At 36.1% G+C, this 20,095-nt stretch overlaps 1 protein-coding gene across 1 annotated transcript in view; it reads right to left on the reverse strand.

Moving 5' to 3' along the window:
• Sik2 (Salt-inducible kinase 2) overlaps positions 1-20,095 on the reverse strand; it is a 52,236-nt gene that overhangs the window by 5,285 nt on the left and 26,856 nt on the right. The window contains exons 5-9 of the mRNA XM_053752526.2: positions 19,897-20,067; positions 19,399-19,522; positions 3,633-3,859; positions 2,857-3,050; positions 99-2,547 (exon numbers count right to left, since the gene is read on the reverse strand). Of these exons, the coding sequence (XP_053608501.1) occupies positions 99-2,547; positions 2,857-3,050; positions 3,633-3,859; positions 19,399-19,522; positions 19,897-20,067 (3,165 nt within the window). The remainder of the gene's footprint in view (positions 1-98; positions 2,548-2,856; positions 3,051-3,632; positions 3,860-19,398; positions 19,523-19,896; positions 20,068-20,095) is intronic.

The raw sequence follows: 20,095 nt of genomic DNA on the forward strand, positions 1-20,095 counted from the left end.
GGCGAAAACGCTCGCCGCTCGCTCCCGTGGACATTATCAATCTACGGCTCTACAGTAACGTGAAGTAGGTATACTACTTAGTTGATCTGTTGGAATACCTGGAAGCAGGGCTGCGGCTGGAACAGGCCGGCGCTCCAGTGCGCGGGCCACGCGCCGTCCGCCGCGGCCGTCTCGCGCCCCGCGCCCGCCTCGCGCCCCAGCTCCGAGATCTGACACGCGCTCTGCAGGCTCGACGGCAAGTTCGACCAGTTCTCGTTGCCCAACCTGTCTTTGTTCATTATGCTTATCTCCATCGACCCTTGATATGCAAACTTTGAGACGTCCTCTTGACCCTCCTCCTTCGGCTTCGGAGAACGATGCGGCCCTTCTACTATAGCTTGGAACGCGAGAAGATCTCTGTTCTCGGTTTCGGTCAGAGGCAGGGGAGGCAAGATTTGCTGCTGTTGAGCTATTTTGTAACTCTGTTGGCGTAGCATTTGTCTCCTGCTGAGTCCGGAAACCGCGAGGCTATGAAGAGGACTCATCTCGTGAGCCGGCATATTGGGAGGAGTCATCTGCTTTTGAAGCAGTTGTCGCTTCTGTTGAAACAGTCTGTGTTGCATCAATTGCTGCTGCAAAGGTGGCTTGCTGACTTGCGATACTGTAGCTCCGTGCGGCAAATCCGTTGGTTCTTGCAACTGAGCCACCATTTTTGGACTAGCTGGCATAGGCGGAGACGTACTCGAATAATTGAAAGTTTCCGGAAGACTTATACGTTTGGTAGGATTCTTTGTTTCTAAATATGTATGAGGGCTAAATGTGGCTGCAAACTGATTATGTTGCAGTTGCCTCTGAGTCATTTCTTCGGCAGGAATCGTAGATTGATACTGAGTTTTTAACTTTTGCGCTTCTTTCTGGACCAAATGTAGTTCTAAAACTCCTTTTGCTTTACAATTTTCGTTTAGTCGTTGACTATTGAATGCCAAACTATTTTTTTGCGATTCGTTAGACTGTGCGGCTTGCTGTGCCACGAGCCCGTCGCTGGCTCGACGTCCTTCTCTAAAGTCTACGGGACTGCGATTTATGGCGCGGGGACAGTTTTTATTAGGTGTTTGATAGTTAAGTGGATTATGTCGAGTGATGAACCCAGTTCCTGGAGTTTTACTATTATATGAAGATATATAAACACAAGGATGCATCGGGCTGGTATTAACTAATGAACTATTTTCATAAGCTAGTTTATCATCATTTGACGTGCAACTGGGCAGGCTACTGGCTAATTCACTAGAGCAATCCGATAGCTGATAATCTAGACTTTCAAACGTGGAAAAATTGCTCTGTGAAGAGTCACAGCTTAGGTTTTGACTGAGGCTTTTATTGTTAAAAAAAGTGATAACTCCGCTACTGGAACTAGAACTAGCGCACGAGCTCAATCTGTTTTGGACTCCGCTAGGCACGCTCGCCACGTCCTCCATGTCTGTCTCGCAACCCTCATCGGTCGAAGATGAATACTGTTGTTGAAATTTTGTGGCTTCTGGCGCATTGCCGTGGAGACCTTGCGTAAAAGTCTGACCTGTTGTATATCTATTCAACGAAAATTTGCTATCTTGTCTATACAACGTATTCGGAAATAAGTCACCAGTGGCTGTAGAAAAATTCGTTTCGTTCGTATTAGAAATGGGCGGCAAGTTTTGCAAATATGAGTAGGTTGGCAGTTGATGATTCATGTAGTCTTTGAACGGAGGGGTACTCGTTTGCAGACGGCTTAAATCTTGTTGCTGTGCTTGCGAAACTAACCTCGTTGACTCTAATGGCTTTGGTTGTTCTAAAACACTACTAAGTTTGGTATCGGTTAATTGTGACGGTATTGGACTAGTGCTTAAGTTAACAGTTCCTTTCAATGGTAAAGGTGACTGTTGCAAGGTATTCATTAATTTTGCTGCTTCAGAACACATCGTGAAAGTCGTTGAGCTCGGCATCTTAACGGGTTCCGCGTTGAAATTTGTCGCTGAAGCAGAATTTTGCAGAAAATTTGCAACCACGTTGTGATCGTTGATTGCCAAATTTCTTCCGCCGTCGATGGCACATTTTGAATCAAAACTGGAGGACGTCAATAATCTGGTACCATCGTTGGTACTTTTATTAGTTTCAGGTCCGACAGTTGTTGATTGTTGAAGTAATCGTCTGCAGTCCTCGCTTGATTGTTTTAGTATATTCTGCTGCTGTTCATAAGTTGAGGAAAGCAGTCTATGCGTAGGGACGATATCATTTAGTTTAGAGCCTAACCTTTGGGTTGATTGTGATACGTCGATATTTCTCATGGATAGTAGCCTTGTGGATTCTGCTTCATGGTTCTTGGATGCGGCATCAAGGTTAGAGACTAGAAAGCTCCGGTGCGTGTCCGAGGGGTCGGAGTTTCGCTGGAGCAGCCTCTGTTCAGTCATGTTGACACCCGCAAGGGAGAGTAACCGCTGCGTTTCAGCAGTCGAGGAGTCGGCTGGGGCAGCTGACAGTGTAGGGGTTGCCCTACTGTACTCCCTTGATTGAGAGTCACCAGAGTGCAGTAATCTGAAAATGATAATAAAATATTACACTAATTAATAAAATATTGTAATTCCTTACAAATAATATAACTAAAATAAATATTTTGATTTATTTTATTTTATTGGGAATTTTGATTGGGAAACCATCAGCTTTTCGTAACTATGTTTTAACTGATTAATATGAACTAAACTATTAACAAGTTGATGGAAGTATTTTTCATAACTACGAATCTGAATCTGATTAAGAATTAATCAAAATTAAGTCTTAATTTTTGATTTTGGAAAGCTATCAAAACGGATCAGATAACTGAACTAACCAGGTACGGCATCTTACCTCGTGTGATGTTCTCTTCTCCCATCTTGGACCTCCCTGGACAAAGCCTGGTCGGCGACCGACGAGGGCCGTCTCGTAGGCCTGGTCCTCTCTGGGCACGGTACAGTGGCGCCACCAGCAGCCCTTGCGCGGAGTCGCTCCAGAAGGAGAAGGTAAATCGCCGCGTGGTGGTCGTAGCTGTTGGATCTAAGGCTCTGAAATAGATGAGGGGTTTTTTAGAATTAATTTTTAAGCCATGCGTCCCAAACCCTCGCTTAATACTACGGTAGTGCATGGGACACGCGAGGGCTTAAAGCCACAACTGAAACGTTTGAAAATATCCTATGCATCAACCGTTATTTAGTTTTGTCTAACTGTTCTGTTAACCTTCTAACAAGGGGATAGGGATCTTATAGAGAAGTATTATGCGCGAAGTGCGCAACTAACAATAAATAACAGTTACGGCAAAGATTTCACTGGTGATGCTGCGAACGCAAAACTATATTCATCTCACCACATTCATACATAGATTTAAGTAAAATTAACCACGAATATATGACAGAGAGATTTCATTTCATTGTGAATTGCGGTTTGACCCAGGGAATGTGAATTCGAATTTGTCACAAGCACAATAGACTACTCAAATTGAAAGATCTAATGAAAAGTGGCTACCGCAGCTTATAGACGTCTTCAAAACCAAGTATGAGATTGAATAAATCTTTACAGGTCCTTTTGTAATGTTCTATGTTGCAATCACAAAATCCAGACAAAACATTGACAATCTGTAATGTATTTACCTCTTTAGTCTTAACAGGATCGATCCCCAGACTCTGCATGAGCCGCAGCACCTGTTCGTTAGGGTCATGTTGCGCGGGCGCATGGGCTGGACTGCGCGCCGGGTCAACCGCCACCGCCGGCGCCGCGTACGGCTCCGACGACATCCAGCGGTGCTTCTTTATCTGCTCTATGGTGTACCGCTTCATCGGCTCCAGCACCAACATCTTGCGGATTAAAGACTCGCAATCTGTAATTTAATATAAATGTTTTTTTAATTATTTTCATTTCAAGTGCTGGCTGGTTCAGTCAACTGTTGATCATTGAAAGTAAGTAAATGTTCTGTTTGACAGCACATTATATTTCGGAAATAGTTCTATGTACCTTCGATTATCTAAATTCTGTGAAACTAAGTTGGTTGTATCTAGCATTATTTATTATTGTTGTATATTATCAGTTACCTAAGCTTTGTGAATCCCTGCCATAGGTACCTTGCAGGGATTCACAAAGCTTAGGTAACAATGTCACCGGAACGCAACCCAGCGGCTCGTTGTGTAATATAATTTAAATTTTCATCAAACTGTTTGTTGTTCGTGGAGAATTCCAACAAGCAGCAACTTGTTTATTTAGGCTATTATGTCATCATACTTTCGCTGCTTTCAATGGTTACGATGATAAAATATTTGTAGCAGGCAATTTTTTATTTGTTTATTTTCGATAAAACTTTTTGCATACAAGTCAGAATAGATCGATTGATTGCGATTCCGACCCACAGACCTTTCTCGTCAAAAGATATAAGTAATTATTTACGTACTCGCACATACAATATTTTAGTCTAAAACACTATTATAATGATCGGCACTTACAAATTTGGAGCAAATATTTAACCATTTTTACGTCAGAGTAAATGCAATAACCACAATGGGCTAGACACGACGTCATAATCGACTTTTTATGCGTCGATTTTGAATCGAGCGATGTATCGATAGGTATTCGAGGTCAATTAAGCAATTAACAGTGCAGTGGACAGGATTTAATCGTTGTGGTCATTAACCCCGATAAATATGGGTATGTTTTTAAAATGAACAATAACAAATTCGTACAAATTAAAGAAGCAAATTATTCATTCAAAACAAGGCAGTTTGGTATCAATAGTAATATTTCATTGTTATAACGCTTGCTTGTATGTAAAATGATGTGAATGAAGACAATTTTTAATTTATTGTTATTATTTTAATTCAATTTGGAATCCTTATATAGTATTATGTACAACTGTTTGAGTGTTGTACGTATTATGTAGTTACTAGGTACGAGACGAGACCTGATCACTCCAAAAAGCTGACTGCTAAAAAATGGTCTAGAACAGTAAATAATGGAGACATCTAGTACAGAAGTCAATTTCCTTTCCTTTAAGTAGCTGAACTGATGAACGAATGATATAGAATGATGCGTGCAATCATAAAAAAGTTAAAACGTATAGTATGCTTCTGTGATTTGAGTCAATTGTAGCAACGACGACGCCTGAATATGTTGATCCGATACGAGTCAATGACTTCAGCTGATTTCTTAACGATCTGTGTACGTGTGTACCTATTTGATTATGCATGATCACGTATATGATAATGACGCGAGTGACTGAGATAAACAAACCTAATTAACTTCTTTCTATTACCATCCATTAATTGATGAATCAGAAATAATTTGATAGACACTAGTTAGAGTATACACAAAGAAAGAATCCAAAGGCGAAGAACGTACCTATTTATAAATATGGATAATTTATATTCTGATAAACGAAAAATAAATCTTGTCTTTAAAAATATAAAGAACATTATTTTTAGAATGTTACGATAAGTAAAACTTAGTACTTCTTTAATCATCACCATTAGATTGCGACAGCAGAGGATATCTATTTAGTATTATATAATATTATGCAACAGGCTAATCACTAGTCTAACGACATATGCATAGTATATAACTCGTCTGATTGCCAGTAGGTAAATGCATCAACTATGCTTATGCATCGAATAGCACGTGACGAAGTTAAGCCGCCATTCCATTACTCATTCACGTAACTCGCTTTTTCCTGTGTGTGGGTAACGAAGAAGTAAACATAGTTACTGGAAGTAGGTACACAGATGATAATCTGTGACATAGTTGTACGTAATAAATCGGAATTTAATACACAACAAAACAGTGTAATTATGTTATTAGAAGGGGTTGAATGTTCTCGCGATTGAGCGAGATTATAAAGTTGTTAAAGACTACTGTTAGATACTTAAAAAGTTTAATTGTTATGATTACAACTTCCGTCTTGAGGCGTCTTTGTGGAAATTTTAAGTAAACCAATTTCTCAAAAGAATAAGCGGAGTCATATTACACCCAAATTTTAAATTCATATCTATGGAACTGCAAGCCCACTTAGTGCCTGCTTACACGTAAGTTGAAGTGACGCACTTCACAGTGGTGGCTTAGTGCGGCAGAGCGCTCTAAAATGCGAGGGGTCGGAGTAACCGTGTGTACGTGCATGTGCAGAAATGACTTTACTATTTTGCATTAACTATGTAGAAGAATTTAAAATTATGTGTATTCCGCCTCATAGATTCCCCCGTAATTTGGAAAATTGGTAAGACTAAATTTAAATGAATGTGCTGTGCTGACGAGTTGATTTAAAATCAATTTTAGGCAATATGGTGGCCGTTTTGGGAGTATCTATCTGTAATATATGACTATGGCGTCTATTTCAATAAGAAAACAAACAGAATGATTTTAGACCAAAATACCGCAAATATCATGTAGGTGGAGCGCTTACCTCAGCTGGAATCCGTAAGAGGATTGCTTACGTCATTACCTCCACCTACATGAGTCTAAAAATTAGTTAATTATATTCGTATATTTCTACATCATCATCACCAATATGATTGAGTGTAAAATGTGAGGACTTAAGTGAGTTTGTCACAGGCATACCTATTTGGAAGTTCCATATATATTTATTTTCATGACAGTCTGAAAGTTATAGCGAATCGACTTTAACCCTAAATTGAGCGTTAGACTTTTTATATCCTCTTCTCTCCTACACAATCTACTTAACTATATGTATATATGTAATGTGTAACTACATGTGTGAATCTTTGACATAATTATATCGTCTGGGCATCGAACCAGTCGTTTCTTTGGCCACTTCTAGGCCACCGTTAGGTCAACAACTTGCTTCACCTACTACTTAAAGTTCATGACCGAAATCCCGTATTTTGGCTTTTCATAGCAGTAAGTACTACAGAGGTTACCTTACATCTTACATAAATCTTGATTTCTAGCATATTCCAATATTCTGTTCTTTTGATTTATTCCTTAATCCTGAGTATAATTAAATCATACTTTCACACTGTTTTTTATAATCATCTAACAAAAATAAAAACTTCGTGTTTCATCTTTTTGGAAATTGGAAAAAAATTACATTCATAATTACATATATAAGAGTTCATTCATAAATTTAAAATACGAGACCAGTGCAAAATAGACAAAGAAATGTTCACTATTATTCAGCTCGAGTGCTGCGGTTTCAAATCCCGGTTTAGATTCGAGAGAGCTAACGGAGAGCCGATAAAACCACAGTCAACTTCCAACTTACCTACAGTTTTGCTTAAATAAAATGAATGATTAAGTAGAATGAAGGCTCTTCAATGACAACGACTCTTAAGAGTGAGGTACCCGTTTATTTGTATAAGTTTTTCTTACATTATGGCACAACCATTTACATCATCGAGTTATTATAATAATCATTTTGTGTGAGAGAACAAAAGACCTTTTTGTGGCATTCCGCAACTATGACACAGCAATATGACGAAGTATGAATACAGCGGTTAGCCAACTGCTAATTAATATTTGGCGACATCGACGAGATAATCAATACCCGGTTTTTCTCCTATTTATAGGATATTAATAAATCGGCCTTTCCCAATTTGTCTCTCATGAGAAATCTCATCGGGGCCATGCGTCATTTCATCGAAAATACGAGTAATTGCTTTCATATGTTGAAGGATAGTGACGCCCGTCGAGTATACCGAAAATATTCTTATGTAAATATTTCATTCGCAGCACTCGATCGTTGCTTACCTTTAACAAAACATTCGATTTCGATTCCAGTGACGAATCCGATTATAAATATTCGTTTAACCTCAGCGCTGAATGCTGAAAATAGTCGAAGCGCATTCAATCAAATCCGTACTTCGTGCAAACAAAACATAGCGCTCATCAATATAGAGTAGTTCAGCGAATACTATGTTATTTACCTTCCTTATTTCTAAAATAAAGTCGGTGAGTAGACTTTCTGCCAAGCCATACTAAAAATAGATTTTCCGACGCAAATATCGCGAGTTTCACTTGATCATTGACGCAATCGCGTGAAAAATGTTAGTGTTATTATAAAACGCTGGAAAGTTGGGTGGGCGCCCGGCGACGGCCATGCCAGCTCCCTGAACTTGGTGGCTTGCGAGTGGCCGTGGCGTAACGATGTCCATAGTGATAATATGCTGGACAGAGCAAAAGGTTTGTAAAATTTTCATCTAAGTATTAAAACATTGTCAATTATCATTCACATCATGTTCGAGATTTTTTGCAAAAAGAGACGACAATATACGTTTTTGTTTTTTAACTTATATTATGGAATATAAGTTGATAGAAATCTTTTCTATATTACTTGCAACAGGGGCTTTTTTTCGATATATTTCGTGAGTATCCCCGAATGGACTCAATAAGTCCCTTTCAGTGTTCATAAACGGAAACTTGCACAGTTATAAGTTTAATTAGCAAATTGATTGATAGAGTATAAATATTACTTTCATGCTTTTTACAAATATAAATTATATTGACCTAAAAACTGTGCTATACCAACACGATTTCGACCATAATAGTCATAACTACAATCTTTTACTGTACAGTTTATGAAGTGTTAATTGGAAATTATTATCAAGGTAAGGTTAGAGGTATGAAACAGCGTTCCGTTTATGTATTTGTTATTTCACCTTATGTTTTATAAACTATTTTAGCAATTGCATTTAGTGTATATTTTCCAATCAGATTAGTTATAAGATTTAATACAGCTACTAATTAATCGTCTCTAGTGCAGTAACCTAAACATACTTCTTTAAGGTCTTTGAGACTCTTACTACTTTAAGGTCTCTTTACTACTTTAAGGTCTTTGAGATTATAAGACAGACTTTGCCAAGTCCAGCAAAATAAAAGCAGTAGAATAGAACAGATCATTGTAGACGTCACCGCCGCCGTCCACCGTCGGCCACCAACGTCTAATTACAACCATAAAATTGTTGTAAACACGCCACACCAGCTGACGCATTCGCCACGTTTACAGGCGACATGTTACAGATATAACATATCTGTCGTTCATTGAGGTAATACGCATTCCAATGTCGAGACTTTATTTTGGAGAGTTTAAGGTTTAATTTAGAATACTCATTTGACTGGTTAAGTGTGAATCCTAGATGCACCATTCCCACATTGGGTAAAGGTCGTCTCCAAATGAGGGAACTCCAACAGTTTCACGAATTTTCCTGATAACAATAAAAGTTTTTTTTTTAAACTTATTTTCGATAAAACATACATACAGCATTCAGCTTGAGTATCGTGGATTGTCGCTAGTTAAGTCATTATGACCTTTAAGCGATAAACATTCAGTGAGAGAGTTGGGATTCTGTTTTATATTCTCCAGATTTCATATGAAACGCTAATGGTTCCCGACGAAGCTCGTGACGTCATCCCACCGCCCGCTACATGCACAATTATGTACATTTTTAATAAGTTACTGAAATACTCGTATGTGCCGTGCCTCTTGGTTTTGCTCTCAGCTACTTCAAATCATGTACAAATTTTCGACAAAATGTCATCAATACTCGTATAAGGCGCATCTTAAACCGCACCGCCCAAATTGTTGTCCAAAACTAGCTATGCTATAACTATTGTCCAAAACTAGCTATTTTTTCATATTTATAGTATTAACACAAAAGTACGTAGAAATAGTACCTAATACTTATATATGTATTCAAACAATAGGTGAATACTTCCATGCGATGTAAAAGGAAAAAATAGCACAGGAAGTTATGATGTAAACTTGCAAGTATCAGTATAAGGGAGATCTCATCCAGTTGACAAATAAATTGATCGATGTTATAATGATATCATTAAGTCCAAGATAGGTAATCTATCAATTTTGATGTTACACATGTCAGAGACGTAAAATCTCTTTTTCTTTCGATTTTTCCATTATTTATGGTCAACAAACGTAACTAATATTTACTGTTATTTACTCATGTTATCTTTATGTGCTTTCGTTATTTCACTAGCTTCTACGAGGCTCCGCAAGTGTGAATTTTCCACGGAAAATCCCGGAATGTAAAGTAGCCTGTCCTTTTCCGTACTTTTATTTAAATACATGGATGAAACATTTCAAGTAGATTGGTTAAGTAGGTAAAGCGTGAAAAGGTAACCAACAAACAAACTCGCACGTATAATTATACTGGGGATTTTCCTTTTTCAGTATAAAAGGTGGCTATTTAGGGTTCATCTATTTTAGGACTTGTCACATGCTAGAATTCGTGAAAATTTTACGTATTTTTAGACTCTGATTTTCTGTTTGTTTGTGTGGGTGTGTTTGTGTAACTTTTTATAAGGAAGCCATGGATTGCCGTCGATTTGTTTGGAGTCGCAGGAAAGCGTGGTTGTTTTGGTTGTTGTCGCCATCGTGAGTCTAAATATAAAACCCGAAGTAAAATTAAAAGGTCCCTTTATTGTTTAGAATATATGAATGTATGTCCGTTTATTTACTACCTACCATTAATGTTGTGTCATTTGAGTAGATAAGTTTATCAGCATAGATCATAGAGAGGAAACTATTTTACAAGCTTTTTGTCTCGGGTAGAAACTTGCAACTCAGTTTTCAACCGATTGCTAACATTTTGTCACGCATTTAATGCAATAAGATCTCTCTGACAAAAATAAAAGATTGTGTCAAAAATGACATTTTTGTATAAACTTATTCCTTCGTGGTACCTAACTCGTACCTACTATACTAAATTTGCTCTAAATACCTTCTATGTTATACCTTCATTAGCTTCAATTCCATTAGAATATGGTTATACCGATAGTTGGCCAAGTTTTGCCTGGCATATGTACGGACCCCACATCGCGTGTAGTCGCAACGTGTAGTAAACAGTTGCAAGTATATTTAAGGTGCGTATAATTTATTTTCCTCCATGCTCATGTGCGCCATTTCCTTTCCGTTTACGAAATTAATTAGTTCGTTCGCATGTTTTTTCGGTGAGGATTAGCACGAACGTAGATCGGTTACATGAACACATTAAAATAAGTATTAAATATTAACAACATCTTATAATTGGCTTAAAAACTAAGTTATGGTTAAAAAATATTAAAACTATTTTTTCAACTTAGGATGATTAGTCTACCTCCGACTACCAAAGCTCAGATGAAGAAGAATCGGCACAACAAACTTCACCGTACCTTGTCTCCGAGTACGTATATTAACAAATATTTTATCTTTGAATTTTTAATAAAAACGAAATAAGTTAATGTGGAGTTTCACAATAATTCTACCACTAACAAACAAGGCAATCATTGCAATAAGCCGGATAGTATTATATTTCCAATTAAAATATGTAAGAATCCTGTTGGTAATCTTCCGCTCTAATTTTAGTGAAACCAGACCGTTGCATGAGCAGTCGTTAAATCTGAGTGCAATTAGAAAGAAATACAGACTGATTTATTTATACGCCTCGATGTGTAATCTTATTCACAAAAGATAAAAATATGGATGCTTAGAAAAACATCTCATATAACTTTCTCGGTCCAGTGCCTATTTATACTACCTATTAGTACGATTATAAGAATTAAAGTTTTAAATTTCAAAGAGAGTTAGCATTAGGACTCTTCTTCATTTACTCTTTCTCCCACTCTATTTGGTTTGGGACAGGTTTCGTACATTTACGGCAGAGGTAATCAAATTGAATCTAGATAGTTTAACTTCAGTGTGATAAGGCCCTAAGCCCCATTGCTCCATCGCGCGTCGTCTTGTGTCGTTGCGACTACATAGCACGTTCTCCGCTGCGCTTCGTTGTTTGTTTATAGGTTTTGATATTAAAGTACGGCAATGTACGTCAAACTTCCATACAATTTCTGCGTTATTGTAGGAATGGCTCTGATGGAATCTGATGCGAAATAAGTGTAAATCTTTAAAATGCACATAAATGTGCAATATCACCCATGTCCAGAATTTTTTTAAAGCATTAATCGTTGCATGCTCACCGATACTATACACGTCAAGTGTCTATTTAGCAATCACCATTTATCATATTGTCCGTTTGAGATATGATGTGCGTATTTGTAAATGTATCTAACTTTCACATACAAGTTTTGATATTTACCTGCGTATAAATTGTCTTTTTTGGACAACCATCTTCAATCAAACCCAAGTAAATAATCTATACTATTATTATAAAGAGTTTTTGAGTTTGTATGTTTGAGTCGGGTAATCTCCAAAACTACCGAACCGATTTCATAAATGCTTTCACCATTAGCAAGTAAATTATCCAAGATTGCAATCCTCAGGAAGCCTCGGGCAACATCTAGTATAAAATATAATAGGATCCATGAATTTTATCAAAAAGTTAATTATAAACGTTTGTAAGTAAGTATATTCAGGGTAAAAAAAGATCATACATCTTGATGTATGTTAATAAAAAAACAAACATTATTTTCTCGAAACCATAGGTGCAAAGTCCAAAGAAAGTTCAAATAATTTCGTTTGAATCCCGTCTGGATCAAGCAAGGCTTTTCGCGAACTTCCGAGAAAACGAAAATTTTACGCGACACAAAATTTCTATTACGTATCTGAATAATTCATACACCGGCCCATGTGATACATAAATATAAGCTCGTTATTGGTGTGAAAATTTTATGGTCACGAATCTCATAAATTTTGTACGAGTCACGTTATACAAGCAAGCCAACAGAATATATCCAGGGTTGAACAAGTGACGTCCTTATGCTGTCCTTAATCCTTAGTGAGTACCACATGCTCAGCTCCGATTCAGCTGACGAACAACTTGGAATAATCCCTATGTTAGTCCCACAGTTGACTAAGTACAAATTCAGTGCGTTTTTGAATTTAAATCTGAGAATTAAATTCTAGTTTGATGAAGCTATTATAGAACTATTATTATGAAGGACCGTCTTGATGTGATGTAACTTATAATGAGTTTCATTTCGCGTTAGTTCTAGATGGTCGTATTCTCTTCATAGTCGTATTCCTCCTGGGATTACGTGGTCATTACGTGGAACGAAACACACACAACAACTTTCTTATCATTATTCCATTAATAGTGGTTTTCCATTGCATTCTCCATTTCACACACAAGTTAATAATCAACCCCTGTGCAGGTTTCCTCACGATGTTTTCCTTCACCGGAAGCAAGTGGTGGTCTATGAAAACTACTATATACAGACAGATTGATATACAAACTCATGTGGCACGAGTAGGATTCGAACCCTTCGATTCTATTCGATTCGATTCGACCTTTCGATCAACAGGCGGGCTTCTTAACCATTACACCACCACCGCCGATGGTCGCATTGAAAAGGTATAATTAAGCATCAAGAATTTTTCAATATTGATACGTCAATGAGAGGTGAACGGTAAAAGAAAAGAACAAAAAAGGATACATTTTGATACCGAAAAGAGTAATAATCAGATATTATGTTTAAGCTTTACTTGAAGCAACAAAGGAAGTTCATTAATCAAATACACATTGGTTATTCAGCATTATCTGTAAGTTAGGAGGTAATGAGGGTTCGACCGGTCGTGATGACCGGTAATATTAGGTCCTTACATATGAAATTGGTGTTTGATATAGGAGGAACAAAAAGTCGAATATTTCGAATATTATCATTATTATCTATGCACTTTTGCCATCTCATAGGTAGTTCATTGATCCCTTTACTAAAAAAACCATTCGGACGGGAATCAATAAAATCTTTGAAGGCGGTTTGGACTGCCCTATCAGAGTTGTTTTTTTTCCCTTGGAGGAAGTTATCCAAATTTCGAAAAAAATGGTAATCTGTTGGAACAAGGTCCGGAGAGTACGGTGGATGTTCCTCTAATTTGGTAGTCGTCTGTTGTGCAATGTGTGGTCGAGCATTGTCGTGAAGCAGCAAAGGCGTGCAGCGATTGACCAGCCTCGGTTATTTAGCAGCTTTTCCATCATAGTTTGCAATTGCTAACAATAGACGTCTGCCGTAATCGTCCGGCCAGATTTGAGAAAACTGTAATGAACGACACATAATTAACCCTTCGAGCCGTTTCCGCAGCACTGGTGCCACGGTGGAACTTGTATTCGTAGATAACGCGATATTTCAAGTTTTCCATTTTGTAAAATGAGTGACGCAAACAGAAAAATTAGAAGAAAAAAATACCACAAATGAATGACGGTTAACGAAACACAAGTACATGTGTAAATAGCTGTATAAATTTGAATTTGGAATTCCTAACCAAAGAGGAGAAATTTGTGATTAAAGTGGCCAGTACAACAAAACGCCAATTTCATATGTAAGGACCTAATATTTCACGGGCATTTGAGTCTACAGACCTCGGAAAATTCAAGAACTAATGTGACTGTGACCACAGATGTTTTGACATTATTCTAAAGTCTAAATTTTTATTAGTAATTTATATTCATAATTTACTAGAGTGGATCGAGAGAAATAATTTTAGTTCCCATTTCATCCGTCGTTATCATAAACTAGCTTTGAAAAAGCGCTTTAAAAGATTTTCATACAAACTGTCACCCATCATAATAATCATTTGGGGATTTCGAAAAAAAAGCCTATGTTTGATCGGGGGCCTTTAACTACATGCATCAAAATCGGTCCAGGCTTTAGAAGTGAAAGCGTAACAGACAGATAGACAGAATATTAGTATGGATGTGCTACTTCATTACTTCTTTATGTATGAAGCTTGAGCACCTAAAATAAAATTGAATATTTGAGAAAAAAGTTTCGTAAAAGGAAAACACTTATATTTGAGCTGAAAAACCTCGAAGTTTTTCTGGGTTATCTAACTTTGGCACAAATGGAATGTTACCATTATCGTTACATTCATTCTTTATGACACACCATTAGGAATCTTTTATATCACGCAAGTCTGCGTATTTGCAATAAATGTTACATTTAGCCACTAGCCATTAAATGATATAATATATATATAGTATATATTATTATTTTTTATACAGAAATTATAGTACTATAATTTCTGAATAAGTGGATGATAATCTCCATCTCATTTTAGTAGCGACTACACAACGCCGTAAATAACCAATATTTTTATTTGGAAGTATATGTTCTAGAATTTCAACAAAAAATAGTCAAATTGGCGATCCTCTAATTCCGAATGAAGCGAAATATTCATGTTCAAGTATTTTATTACAAAAGGGTTTTTTCCAGAAAAATGAAAATACGTGCAGCAAGAAATGTTTAATTCTACATTTTTTCTTCGCTCAAGCTTGTATGAGTGAGACTATAACTTAGCAGCTTCATTTGCCATAATTATACCATTTTGTACCCGTGTCACGTGAAACCCTCTTGTTTCTATTGCCCAAATGAGAGTAGGGCAAAAGGGTCGTGTAATACCTAACCTTCTTGAATAATATAAGAACGAGTTTCGCATAAGGTCACAAGAAAAAAGTTTTGCTACTCATGAAGTTAAGACATTTTGCATGATATAGTTTGCAGTGTTCTATTTAATTAAAAGTTTGAGTTTTTTCAATCTTACTAATAGCAAGTTTGGGTATAATTTCTTACTTGTATAAAATATAACACCAATAAAAAAAACGGACATAAAAGCAGTGAATAAGTTGGTTACCATAATAAATGTGTTATTATGGTAACCAACATCGATACATGTATAGACACACATCGATACATGTATAGACGGCATACCTACATCATTTGAACGAAATTAGTTAGGTACCTACTATTTGAACTATCAAATCTAATTACGATTAAAAAGAATAAATAAATAAAAAGCGAAACAATAGCGAAGAGAAAAGACAACAATGATAGTATCAATGTAACTGGCAGACAATAATTAAACAGAAAATGATTCCACTCTATACCTACTCAAAAAATATTGGATTTATATTTCCAAAGCAAAAGTTTGGAGTACTTTAACAACCCTCATAACTGGCTGGTTTTGTAAAGTTTGTCACCGCTGCTTTTAATGTTACCATTTGTTTTTTGCAATAATGTTTTGTTTGGAGTTTTCTCTATCAGGAAGAAAGATGAACAGAGAGAGAAAGAGTATCGACTAGTTGTTTGTCCATTCTGTTAAGTAAAATATTTACTAAGTATATTGTTGACATATAGTTTAATTTTGCAGACATAGGAACTAACTAGAACTAAACTAAGTGTGATTGGATGTGATTGTATTACCAAATTCGAAATTTACGTCGCGATAAACATATTAAAAATTTAGGCAATTTCGAGTAAAATATGCATTTTACTGCATAGATTAGAACGGAAAGTTTCCTTCAAGTAAAATAAGTCTAATTTTGTTTACCTTAGCAAGAAAAATACTAATCGCCACTTGAATAGAATCTAACCTTAAGACTTTGTTGCGTCAAAGTCAAAGTAGATTTGTATCGACGCAGTTCACCTGCTCTATTTGTGGAACTACCGTCATCGCCAGTTCTCAGGGAGTAACAAAACGTAAAGGTAGTTTGACCACGTCATAGCTACACGAACGAAGGGCTATAGGTCAAATGTGACGTCGTTGCCCATAGAATGGCTGTCGGATTTGGTTTAGCATAGTTACATTTAATTAATTTCTATTCATGAGATATATATTTAGCTTAATAGCTACTGTACTGCTATCAGGATTGTATTTAGAAGATTTGAAATGCAACTGGAGTAAGTATTATAAAAAATAATGTCTTGCTTTGCCTCAGTTACAATTGACACATTATTGTAAATTTATTCACACTTTAGAATTATTTATTTGTATGTTATTTTAATTTTTGTTAACGGTAGGCGAACTTATAGATTACCAAAAACAATGCCACTCTGTTATCTTCCTAATTCCGTAATCGTAATTATTTGCGTCAAACTTTTATTGACGATTACAGCTATAATAGGGATTATACTGTAATTACAGTTGACGTTTTGATTAAATGATTTAAGACTTACGTACACATAATGTAATATTATATAATCTCATTATCACAATATTTTTGTTATTAACAAACAAACGCCAAGTATATGTATTAATTTGAAAATACACGTTCGTGTATTTGAAGCAAAATATAATTCCAAGTATAGGTTAATTACCTGTTACATGATGGGAAAACATGCGAAAGTTATTCAGTAATGTGCTTAATGATGTCTATTATCACGTAAATAATGTTTCAAAGAACTGTAGTTATATGTGCTTCTAATGCGTCCGGGATGCATGATCGAGCGCGCTGACGCAAGCAGCCGTCCCCTTATCGATTTCATTATTTTTTATCTTCCATCCGCGTTTCTAGCCTAGTTGTAGATTAATCAATAAAAATCAATTGACAGCCCACATTTGCGTCAATCGGATTTTGAGTTTGATATGCCGAAAACATACCGCAACGATCCTAATATATGTATATCGGTATATTTCTATATCAATTTCGGTAGAAGCAACAGCTTGGTGGGAATTATTGTCAAAACATTCGCAAATAGTTTTGACAATTTATATTATTTTAGTTCTAATAGGTATTAGTAGTAAAAATATAATTATGTATGTACCTAAATAAGTTCTACATTATCTATATTATTGTGTAATGTATACATGGGAACCGTAAAAACGATTTATTAAGTACACAGAAACAATAATAACTGTATTCTTTGAACAAAGTTTCATTGTGGGTATGATCTGTGACATCGAACGTAAATAACCGTGTAACCATGTTATTGTGACGTTTGCTATCAATGGAAAACCATGCCGATGCGTAATTACATTTTTTGTTATCTACACTGGTAAGAAACTCATCCAAATCACGGTAGTCTTTGTTCCAGAAACGATCAAAATATTTTATTTTCACTCCCTATAAATCTTTATGCATAAATTGTCTGTAAATGATGCAATAAAGATGCATCTATCTATTTTCATTTGAGTACTCAGTACACAGAATTTCAAAATTTTGTTTCATCAATCAACATCAAAGTTCGAATGAACTACTAATATTGACCTATTGGTCAGCTAATAGAGCACATCATAAGCACTCTCTCTCATTTACTTTTACAAATATTATAAATGCGAGAATGAGTTTTAATTTACATACTATTTGTTCACCATGCTTGCACGCTATGACTACTCAACCAAATAAAAATCATGATTAAATTTTGCTACCTATTACTTACTAATAAGTACCTAAGTATGTAATTAATTGTGTTAATATAGTCAAACAATGTACGACGCAGATAAAACATCTTTAACTTTTATGTATGTTTCAATTTTAAGATTTTTCAACAATTGAAACCTACAATATTTACTTTGGAGACACGGAGATAATATTTTCCGTTGGCGACGTATTTGTCTCAACACAAGTTATCAAAGCTGGCTCTCGTCTCGTCCCGTCCAAGTTACTTTGAATGCGGCTCCCGATGTTTATTCAGTAGCAATGGAGTGTTTCCAGAATTTCCAACTTGTTGACATTAAACCTCACAAACGACGTAAAAACTTTAAAACAAAATATAAACGGATAGACGTTTTCGCTCAAAGAAACGTCTGGTGGTAATAAGTTAAGGTTTTCTTTGATGTTATTTTAATTTTACGGTATAAAAAATATTATATATAATTTCGTAAGTAGGTTATTTTACTTTATAAGTAGTCGACGGTTTAATTAAAAAGTAAACCTACAAAATGTGTAACAAAATTCCATAACTCATATTTCATTATTTTTCTGATTTTGACTACGCTGTTGGTTCTAGATCTAGGTTTGTTCTACATCAAAGCTTTGTCTTTGTAGCATATAATTGCGAATAAAATTATTAAAAAACGTACTTCGCAAATTTTTTTTCTGAAACTTAGTATAATTTTTCGCTCGAACAAATTAAAGGTTTCATCCAATCTTTGAGCATCTTAATTAGAAATTGAAGGATCTTTTGGAGCCTGAGCCCACTTAATGACCAGAGGCTATTTAGAACCCAAATTTCTATCGAACAAGTTTTGCGCTTAGTTTGTAAGCCTGTCTTTTATTACTTTACAAATTCGGCCCTGGCGAACTCTCAATGGTTTTTTCGGGTTCAGGAATGAAAGTAACAGAGAAAATAATTGTTTTTGTCAGTTGAAGTGGCTACAGTCTGACGTCGTGCAAATGTAGACTTGGCACAATACCAAGTATTTTCAGCTGTAAATAATTACGCAATTATTTTTAATGAATGAATCTAACTGCTCCGAGAGGCACTGATAATATTCCGTTGGGCTTGTTATAAAACCATTGCATCTGGGCGGTACAATCAAAGTTATTAAAGTTAGAACCAGCTAAGTGGATGGTGTGTGTATTCAGAACGTTTTATGAAAATAATGAGGTTGGTGAGTCTCTATAATTGTACATACATAATAAAACCGGTATTCATTCATCGCTTATGAGTTAACTAAAGTTACCCCTTATTTATTTACGCCACGTATCGCCTCAGTAAGATGTACCATTTTATCTTGTACTTAAGTAAGATACTTACCTTCGCTCATAAAGTAAGGTATCCTGAATCTTCCCGATAGCACCCGATCCCTTAATGACTGGAGGGTGGAGCCGTCGAAGGGTAGTGCTCCGCACACCAACACGTATAGTACTACCCCGAGACTCTGTCAACAGATAGTTATAGTCATTAATATCAATCATATCACACTAAATTATATTTGAAACCATTATAACAAATAAAATAATAAACGTACTGATTAGAATTGTAGTAAATTTGCTAGAAAATGTATTTCTTTTAAAAAATATATGAGTGATTTTGCGTAAAAAGATGTGAAATAATTTTTATTAAACTCCATGCCAAAATTCCTCATTAATATCCGTTAGTCATTCAGTTTATTCCAGGCAATCGAGCAGAAAACAACGTCACTAGTTTATAAATAGAGATATTTGACGTGGAATTACATACAGATACAAATAATTTGCTTAAATAAAACTCTGGCGTTCCAATATTGGGAAATGCAAGAATGTAATATCGTACCCATATGTCAATTTCTGGACCGGTGTACCGCTTTCCTTCGAAGACCTCGGGTGCGGCGTAGGGGGGAGAACCGCACCACGTGGCCAGGAGTTCCCCAGTCGCGTAGTAGTTACTGAAGCCGAAGTCCGCGATCTTGATATTCATGTTCGCGTCCAGTAATAAGTTCTCCGCCTAAATTGGAAAAGTTTGCTTGTATAGA

The sequence above is a fragment of the Plodia interpunctella genome, chromosome 12 (assembly GCF_027563975.2).
Source record: "Plodia interpunctella isolate USDA-ARS_2022_Savannah chromosome 12, ilPloInte3.2, whole genome shotgun sequence".
NCBI classification, from domain to species: domain Eukaryota; kingdom Metazoa; phylum Arthropoda; class Insecta; order Lepidoptera; family Pyralidae; genus Plodia; species Plodia interpunctella.